A 10,808-nucleotide genomic window follows, 5' to 3' on the forward strand; every position below is an offset into this window, starting at 1 on the left:
GAAAGTGCATAGTTTTGAAAATGATTTAACTCCTTGCTTGTTCAATTTCATTTAAGATCTGAAATCCGGAATGCGAAAATCGATGTAATTTTCAGGATCGAATTTTAAATTTTTGTTTACTATGACATGCTGTTTTTCAATTAATTTAGTGTTATAGTGTTATTAAAGCCTAGCTATAAGTATACACAGTAAAATAATCAAAGTTCAGGCGATTTAACGTCATAAACGGACGGTTCGCCGTTCGCATGTTAAATAATGCATCCTCTTTCAAAAGTAGAAAGTAGATAATGATATCATAATATCAGATATCGTCATCTACCAATGATCAATGATATAATTATTATAGTGGTATGTCTATATTTCTTCGAAATCAAAATACTGCATACTGACCGCAGATAAACAGTAAATAAATGAAACGTTGCCCGAGTCGCGTGGGGTCAGTTCATTTTAAAAGATCGGCCAATAAGATCAGCCAACATTGATAATATATCAGATAGTGCAATCAACACTAACAGAAACGTGAGTTTTTTTAGTGCTATCACTCTAAGTCAAATAATTTCTTTTACTCGGTTCCAAGTTCGATTCACGCCCTTTTTAAATCTCATCGCTCAACTTTGAACTTTGTCCTCCATTAAAATCCTCAAAAATAGAACCCATTTTCTAATGTTTTCTGGTTATTATAACGTCATTTTCTGGTTATTATAACACCATTGACGTATTATATTTATACGTCAATGGTCAAACAGTTGCATTGGATTGAAATCACATGTGAAATAAGTAAGGGCTCTTACTAATAGTAATACTAATTCGCTCGCGCCCAAAAATTTCACGTGACTTTGGTTTTTATGGTTTTGCAGCCGTAAAAAACAGTTCTACATAAAACCTAATCGGAATCCTGCAACTCTAACCCTAACCATAACCCCGAAGCTATCCATAACCCTTACCAGTACCACAACCCTAACCCGCGAGCCCTAAACAATCGAATTCATGTTTTACTAACCTGTCACGTGACCAAAACGGTTTTTTGCCCATAACTCTCCAGGGAAGCATTTTTACCCTACGTCATGGGGGGGTGATTCGGAATCAGCGTCCAAAAATACACCGATTCATATAAATTTCATACCCAAAGGGCCTTTTCACAAGAATTTTCTTTAAATTTGGGCGAGCGATTTATCTCGAGATGGTTTCTGATGAGCGGTTTCTAAATGGTCAGCATGGTGACTTTGTTCCTCGTTTTAAACGCACTCAGAACCCAAGCAGCAACTTTACGAGCACGTTCGGCTATAAGGGTAACGTGGGGGCTCAGCTGAAACCAGCATTAGTCATTACATTCCTTTTCGAGAAAAACCTTACTTTAACACTAACAGTAACAGAGACCACATTGTTGAGGTAAGTCTCAGGCATGGCTGGTGGTCAACCCAAAATCCAAATTTCAACAGTTAAGAACCCGAATAATTTGCTAACTTTCGACGCATTAATATTTTGGGAAAAGTGCAGTGTGCCGTGGACCTTACAACATCGAATATTTTGAAGAAGTCGTTATAATTGTTGACAATATTGCAACATTTGGTGACCTCCTACTCCTAGGCTATGCCTATAGCATATCTGAACACAAATATTTATTCTCTACTTTTTGCCTTCAGGATAGGAAGAGAAACAACTCGGTCGACAAAGTTTACGGAACATTTTTTTTTTCTCAGTGACACTGCTTGTTAAAGTCTCGGTGACGGGGAATAAATATCATTCTCTCATGATCAGTGTGTAACTGTCCATAATGTAAAAGTTGTTATCTCACTCTTGTTTACGCTAATATAATGCATTAAATAGGGGAGCAATAACTGGGAGGGAGATAACTATTGTTAATATCTCCCTGGTACTACATTTAGGCTGTGATTAACAGGTAAATAGGAGGGAGATAACTATTGTTATCTCCCTGGTCCATCCTTAGTCGCTGAGATGTTGCTAATTATTTTAAAAACAGAAAGTGCCACAACTTATGTTCTGATAAATATTTTTGCTTCCAAATTTTACAGAATGTCAATAACAAGTAGTCAAACATGTGTGGCAAGTTTTGTGTGAGTGTGAGCTTCACTGAGCTTATTTGACCAATTTAAAATAATTAGCAACATCTCAGCGACCTGTAACAATTTTAAGAGATAAGGATGTGTCCTCTAGAAAGTTTGACTCTGGAATGTTATATGTAGTAATATTATCGGTCGTTAATTTCCGATGTAAATGCTGCATTCGCTAGCATCATTTCGTAGATCATCAGAGAATGCATTTACATCACTGCTTATAATGCGATAACAATGAGTTATATCCCTCGCAGGCTCGGGATATAACTCGTTTTATCCAACTCGGCTCCGCGGTGGATAAAACTATTTTCACCGTGGTGAAAATAATGTTATTGCATTATAAGCAGTGATGTAACTGCTTATTATTTTATTTTATGATGCACTCTGAAGTACTTATACGACACACATTATAGTTTACATTAGAGAAGATGTTTGTTGGAATACAAAACTTTGTTTGCTAAATAATACAACTTTATTGAGATACGAGGACAACACAATAAAAGAGTAAGAAGGTATTTTTTAACATTTTGACTTGAATATCTGACTGAATATCTAAAAAGATTGCCAGATATTCAAGTCAAAACGTTTCAAGCATGCTTTTTCAGTAGATGTGTTCTAGTCCGGTCAGTTATGGCAATTTACCTGCATGATAGTAGAGGGCTGATTTTGCGAGCTCTCAAAGGTCTTAAGAACCGAAAAAACTTCGGAGCCCTAAAATTCAGACTGGGAAAATCGCCCATTTGGCCAAGCCCATTTTTAGTACCAAAATGTCCAGGCACAATTTGAGAGAAATATATATAATGTCATTCCTAACATGTTAGGGGTCTAAATCTATGTTTTTTTTGCACGACGAATCGATTGGCAAGGTTCTAAAACACTTATTGTTTTGCAAAAACTAAAGAAATAGTATTTTACGCGCCAAATTTTTCAGTCGCGATTAATAAAATTGTTCAAAATCGATTTCCTGAAATGTTTGGTATCTTGTATCTAAACCCATGTTTTTTGTACGACAGGTCCAATATTGACAAATATTCGCAATGAGCACATTTATCTAAGACTTATGAATCATTATATGCTCTAACATGCTTATTTGTAGAGAAATTGGCAAAAATCGGTAATTTTGGCTACACCAATACAATTACCAATTTGGTAATTCGTTTTTTCTTTTTATTGCAAATTTTCACGTTGCAATTTTCAAGATGCGGTTTATGGCTATCGATAGGGCTTAATATGCTATTGTATGGTTTTGATACAATCCTTCAGCACCTGACTTATTTTTTTGCAAAAAATAAGTGTTTTAGAGCTTTAAGAACCTTGCCAATCGACTGGTCGTGCAAAAAATGGGCGTGGCCAAATTGGCGATTTTCCCAGTCTGAATTTTAGGGCTCCGAAGTTTTTTCGGTTTTAAAGACCTTTGAGAGCCCCCAAAAAATGTTCAGCCCTCTACTATGATGCAGGTTTTGACCTGATTTTTACCATAACTGACTATAATAAACAACATATTTGTTGAGTATGAAGCCCCGGCTGATAAGAAGAACGCAGTAAGCGTCTGCAGGAAACAGCTGGTGTTGAACATTATCTTACAATTCGCCGTCTACCGTCTTCAAACCCGCTTCTCGACTGATAAGAGAGTTGCACTTTTATAATTGAAACATAATAATTTTGTGTATAACTATAATTACATATGTTAACCCTAATTAGTGGTGATTTTTGCTAATACTAATTGTTAATTGTATCCAATAACCCTAATTGAGTGTGTTTACTCCTCATTAACATCTTACTATGTATATTTAAAGCGAGACGATATATATGGATGGATCCGTACTATTTTACTGACACCACGGCATCAACTTTAACGCGACTTTCCGCAAAAACCGTAAAAGATATACAACTGAAACTTTTTTGACTGGGTGTTACCTATCAATAGCTGGCGCTATCTAGCGCCAAAAATAATTGATTACCTTCATCATCGCTTGAGATAGCCATCCAGGAGATTTCACCCGAGAAACTGTTCTTGAGGTCGATTCCTTTTCGCAGAGTGAACTTTTTGGATGCGGTCTCGTATGTGATACCTCCACAGTCTAGTAGGGGAAGGTGGCATTTAAGGTGAATTGATATTTTACCAGTGATTTTGCATTCCTTAGTGTATTAAATTTCAAGATAATCGATTAATTTTCTAATTTATCATCAAATTAACTGCAAGTTTGAACTGACCGGATCGTATGAGACATTCGCTCTGAGCCTTCAGAAGAGTGTCGTATTTGGCGGTTCCTGCGCTGTAGCCGCTCAGATATTTACCAGCGTTCTTGCTCCAAGTCCCTGGAAGAAAATATTTCCATTACCTCAGGTATTATATAGACAGTTTTTGGGAGTTCCAAATAATTTCTGATTATTCTGATTTCTTGCGACAAATGATACTGCACTGTTAGGATAAACGACGTTTCAAAGTAACAACTTCGTATTCATGCTCAAATTATTTGTTATATAGTAGTGTTGAATTGGTGTCAAGACTCAAGAGACTAAAATAATTATTACCTATTCAATTCGCGTTTTTGACACCACTTGGCCGGGGTCCAAATTTTGTAGTATACATAATAAGCAGTTACATCACTGCATATATTATTATAATGTGATAACAATAGTTATCTCCCTCCCAGTTATTGCACCCCTATTTAATGCATTATATTAGCGTAAACAAGAGTGAGATAACAACTTTTACATTATGGACAGTTACACACTGATCACGAGAGAATGGTACTTATACCCCACCTAAAAATAGCGCACCTGATTTTGTGTATAATTACATATGTTAACCCTAATTAGTGGTGATTTTTACTAATGCGAATTGTTAATTGTATCCAATAACCCTAATTGAGTGTGTTTACTCCTCATTAACAGATGAACATGAAATTGGACTGGTACAGGGGTTTGGAGCCTGTCCTCGCGCTAGACCCATGTTTCTCTACCGATCATGTCACATGACAGCCTACCGCACACAAAAAACAATCACTCCAAGTTAATTTTCGAAAGAAACCCGAGTATCTCAAAACCACCAAAAGAGGACTTTCTTATTCACAACGGTTTCAAGAAACGAATTCCTCCGCAATCAACACAACCCATCTGGAGTAAAATATTCACACCACACGTCATTACTAAAACTTTGAAATGTAGCTTTAGAGAATATTGGGGGTCCTGTATCAACACTTCTCGGAAATTAGAATTCTATCGTGACCTAAAATCCAAATTTAACAAAGAGTATTACCTAGACAGTGTCATTAAATATGCAGACCGTGCTAATATCACAAGACTGCAGATCAGTGCACATCGACTCGAAATTGAACTTGGCCGATATAATCAAACTTCTCGTGATGAGCGAATATGCTCCTGGTGCAATTTAGTCTTAGCTTCTGGTATTATTGAGAATGAAGATCACTTCCTTAACCATTGTGATCTTAACGCTGCATCGAGGCGAAAAGTCCTAGACTGTAGACAAGATCCAGTCACTCATATCAAATCCAATCAAACCATCTGCGACATCTTATTCTGTTCACACTGTCATCCCTGGAGCAAACGTCCTCAAATTCATCAGCAACAACAGTGAAATCATTGAATTAATCACAAACGAAAGTCAAGTCCACCTCACGAGAGTCGTTGCTAGATTTGCCACTACGTGTTTTAACAACCGCAAGAAATTCGTCGACTCTCTGGCCAATACATGAACACTGAAAATCACTGTACCAGCGCTTTTGTTTCTTTTCGCGCAACAACGAGTGCAAAGTGGCCTGGCTCAATACAAGCATTACAGCATTATCAAGGCGACTGTAAACAAAATATTTTTTGTCAAAATCTTTATTTTTCACTTTTAGTTTAAGTTATATTAATATAATAAATTCAAATCTTATGATATTGTTATTATCTTAACAGTCACTATTGTAGCTCAAGATTTTAAATTTGTATTCCTTGTATTCCTTGTATTCCTTAACATCTTATTATATTTAAAGCGAGACGATATATATGGATATATGGATGGATTCGTACCATTTTACTGACACCACGGCATCAACTTTAACGCGACTTTCCGCAAAAACCGTAAAAGATATACAACTAAAACTTTTTTGACTGGGTGTTACCTATCAATAGCTGGCGCTATCTAGCGCCAAAAATAATTGGTTACCTTCATCATCGCTTGAGATAGCCATCCAGGAGATTTCACCCGAGGAACTGTCCTTGAGGTCGATTCCTTTTCGCAGAGTGAACTTTTTGGATGCGGTCTCGTATGTGATACCTCCACAGTCTAGTAGGAGAAGGTGGCATTTAAGGTGAATTGATATTTTACCAGTGATTTTGCATATCTTTTGTGTATTAAATTTCAAGATAATCGATTAATTTTCTAATTTATCATCAAATAAACTGCAAGTTTGAACTGACCGGATCGTTTGAGACATTCGCTCTGAGCCTTCAGAAGACTGTCGTATTTGACGGTTCCTGCGCTGTAGCCGCTCAGATATTTACCAGCGTTCTTGCTCCAAGTCCCTGGAAGAAAATATTTCCATTACCTCAGGTATTATATAGACAGTTTTTGGGAGTTCCAAATAATTTCTGATTATTCTGATTTCTTGCGACAAATGATACTGCACTGTTAGGATAAACGACGTTTCAAAGTAACAACTTCGTATTCATGCTCAAATTATTTGTTATATAGTAGTGTTGAATTGGTGTCAAGACTCAAGAGACTAAAATAATTATTACCTATTCAATTCGCGTTTTTGACACCACTTGGCCGGGGTCCAAATTTTGTAGTATACATAATAAGCAGTTACATCACTGCATATATTATTATAATGTGATAACAATAGTTATCTCCCTCCCAGTTATTGCACCCCTATTTAATGCATTATATTAGCGTAAACAAGAGTGAGATAACAACTTTTACATTATGGACAGTTACACACTGATCACGAGAGAATGGTACTTATACCCCACCTAAAAATAGCGCACCTGATTTTGTGTATAATTACATATGTTAACCCTAATTAGTGGTGATTTTTACTAATGCGAATTGTTAATTGTATCCAATAACCCTAATTGAGTGTGTTTACTCCTCATTAACAGATGAACATGAAATTGGACTGGTACAGGGGTTTGGAGCCTGTCCTCGCGCTAGACCCATGTTTCTCTACCGATCATGTCACATGACAGCCTACCGCACACAAAAAACAATCACTCCAAGTTAATTTTCGAAAGAAACCCGAGTATCTCAAAACCACCAAAAGAGGACTTTCTTATTCACAACGGTTTCAAGAAACGAATTCCTCCGCAATCAACACAACCCATCTGGAGTAAAATATTCACACCACACGTCATTACTAAAACTTTGAAATGTAGCTTTAGAGAATATTGGGGGTCCTGTATCAACACTTCTCGGAAATTAGAATTCTATCGTGACCTAAAATCCAAATTTAACAAAGAGTATTACCTAGACAGTGTCATTAAATATGCAGACCGTGCTAATATCACAAGACTGCAGATCAGTGCACATCGACTCGAAATTGAACTTGGCCGATATAATCAAACTTCTCGTGATGAGCGAATATGCTCCTGGTGCAATTTAGTCTTAGCTTCTGGTATTATTGAGAATGAAGATCACTTCCTTAACCATTGTGATCTTAACGCTGCATCGAGGCGAAAAGTCCTAGACTGTAGACAAGATCCAGTCACTCATATCAAATCCAATCAAACCATCTGCGACATCTTATTCTGTTCACACTGTCATCCCTGGAGCAAACGTCCTCAAATTCATCAGCAACAACAGTGAAATCATTGAATTAATCACAAACGAAAGTCAAGTCCACCTCACGAGAGTCGTTGCTAGATTTGCCACTACGTGTTTTAACAACCGCAAGAAATTCGTCGACTCTCTGGCCAATACATGAACACTGAAAATCACTGTACCAGCGCTTTTGTTTCTTTTCGCGCAACAACGAGTGCAAAGTGGCCTGGCTCAATACAAGCATTACAGCATTATCAAGGCGACTGTAAACAAAATATTTTTTGTCAAAATCTTTATTTTTCACTTTTAGTTTAAGTTATATTAATATAATAAATTCAAATCTTATGATATTGTTATTATCTTAACAGTCACTATTGTAGCTCAAGATTTTAAATTTGTATTCCTTGTATTCCTTGTATTCCTTAACATCTTATTATATTTAAAGCGAGACGATATATATGGATATATGGATGGATTCGTACCATTTTACTGACACCACGGCATCAACTTTAACGCGACTTTCCGCAAAAACCGTAAAAGATATACAACTAAAACTTTTTTGACTGGGTGTTACCTATCAATAGCTGGCGCTATCTAGCGCCAAAAATAATTGGTTACCTTCATCATCGCTTGAGATAGCCATCCAGGAGATTTCACCCGAGGAACTGTCCTTGAGGTCGATTCCTTTTCGCAGAGTGAACTTTTTGGATGCGGTCTCGTATGTGATACCTCCACAGTCTAGTAGGAGAAGGTGGCATTTAAGGTGAATTGATATTTTACCAGTGATTTTGCATATCTTTTGTGTATTAAATTTCAAGATAATCGATTAATTTTCTAATTTATCATCAAATAAACTGCAAGTTTGAACTGACCGGATCGTTTGAGACATTCGCTCTGAGCCTTCAGAAGACTGTCGTATTTGACGGTTCCTGCGCTGTAGCCGCTCAGATATTTACCAGCGTTCTTGCTCCAACTCCCTGGAAGAAAATATTTCCATTACCTCAGGCATTATAGCAGGAACCCGTATAACCTTAAAATGGTGTCAAGACTCAAAAGACTAAAATAATTATTACCTATTTAATTCGCGTTTTTGACATCACTTGTAGTTGGGGGTCCAAATATTGGGCTCTAAAACACAAAATCAGGTGCGCCATTTTTAGGTGGGGTATAATTAGTACCATTATGTAACTCTAATTAGTCAGTCACTAACTCTAATTAGTTAGTCACTAACCCTAATTAGTTAGTCACTAACCCTAATTAGTTAGTCACTAACTCTAATTAGTCAGTCACTAACCCTAATTAGTTAGTCACTAACTCTAATTAGTCAGTCACTAACTCTAATTAGTCAGTCACTAACTCTAATTAGGTAGTCACTAACTCTAATTAGGTAGTCACTAACTCTAATTAGGTAGTCACTAACTCTAATTAGTTAGTCACTAACTGTATATTTTTTATAGGGTACATTTTGTTACTGATTGTACAGTGAAAATCAAAAAGTTGCACATGTGAGGACACGCCCAAATATTTTTAATCTATTACAATTGCAAATGAATGGGAAAAGCGAGCGACCGATTTCATTCTCGGTATAATCAATTTGCATTTGCGGACGGTAATTATTCGAATTAATATCATTTCCTTTTGCTTGGGAGAGAGAGAGACACTGCATGTTGCGGTCCACTCTACCCATGATTATGGGTTTTGGTCAAATAAATACTGACAAATTTATATATCCTACCTGGTACGATAAGTTCGTTACACAAGCCAAAGTTGCATGTTTCAATTGCACAGGCATAATCCTTCAAATCGTCCAAAGTATTTTCAAATTCAGATTTTAATCCCCTACATTTATCCAATCCTAATGACACATCTGCCGCCTTCATGCATTTATAACTTTTCATATAGCTGAACCTGCTACCCTCATAGAAGGTCGTGGCAAGAGATGCGCACACGTCTTTTCCGGCCGGACACTGAGAAAAGACAATTTTATTATTTACCACCATATTTTCACATATAAATCAATCAATAAACATACATTCGAATAAATAATACCCAACTAAATTTTGGCCCTAGATGCTTAGATGGTAACATACTATAGGGCCAGGGGTCGTTCACATATTACGCAATCACTTTTTTTACCATCCCCCCCCCCCCTCCGTAATCAGTTTTACACATAGCTATTGTATCAAGATTACACTAGCGTAATCATTTGGAAACCACCTCCCCCTCGGCTGATTACGTAATATGTAAACGACCTCCTATTATAAATAGAATTGAGTGGAATAAATCCATACGCTAGCAGTTAACTGGCTATACCTGTTGAACGCTGTATTTGGTACAGGTATTTTTAACCCCTGATTTCAAATTTACGTCCAGGCATTTCCAACAAGTAATCGATTGAATTTGAGCTCGTGCCACCGGCACCATTGCCACTATTATAGCTATTGCTATATTCATTTTATCTTCTTTGCTTTAGGCTACAGTAGATATATTGTTAATAAATGTCAGTTTTGATATTGAAAAAACAGGACTGTTTATCCCGACCTAGGATACAGCCGATGAAATGTAACTCAACGCAATGAAAACAACCGATGATACGATAATAAGGACTTGCACGTGCAGACAAAGACGAAGTTTCACTCAATAAATCAAACCGGTTAAGAGAATAAGGAGTAGGATCGTTAAAACTGTTCAGGGATTATTTACAAAATAACACCGCAACTTATTATCTATCCCGTTTCTTAGCAGTATCCCAGAGGGGTTTATAGCAGCCTACAAAAGCTACAATCAGACAGTAAGCTCAGCTACAACAACAATAAAACAAACCTTACCCTTATTCTTAAATCCAAATTAGTAGATGGTAAGTTGTGAAGGCCCGCCATCAAGTAGCCCCCAGCCACTCACAGCACGCCCTCAGGTCACGTGACAGCACGTCACAAGGGTCACGTGACAGATCACATGTCATG

At 37.0% G+C, this 10,808-nt stretch overlaps 1 protein-coding gene across 1 annotated transcript; it reads right to left on the reverse strand.

Annotated features, from left to right (window-relative positions):
• Positions 1–3,431: 3,431 nt before the first annotated feature.
• Positions 3,432–10,315, reverse strand: LOC134819390 (uncharacterized). The gene is made up of 9 exons (XM_063829329.1): positions 10,159–10,315; positions 9,581–9,812; positions 8,718–8,822; positions 8,464–8,583; positions 6,504–6,608; positions 6,250–6,369; positions 4,290–4,394; positions 4,037–4,156; positions 3,432–3,695 (listed from the first exon to the last, which is right to left on the reverse strand). The coding sequence occupies exons 1-9, from the start codon at positions 10,297–10,299 to the stop codon at positions 3,679–3,681; spliced, it is 1,065 nt and encodes a 354-aa protein (XP_063685399.1). The 5' UTR covers positions 10,300–10,315; the 3' UTR covers positions 3,432–3,678.
• Positions 10,316–10,808: the final 493 nt, after the last annotated feature.

This window comes from Bolinopsis microptera, chromosome 8 (genome assembly GCF_026151205.1).
Source record: "Bolinopsis microptera isolate Bmic1 chromosome 8, MBARI_Bmic_1.0, whole genome shotgun sequence".
NCBI lineage: Eukaryota > Metazoa > Ctenophora > Tentaculata > Lobata > Bolinopsidae > Bolinopsis > Bolinopsis microptera.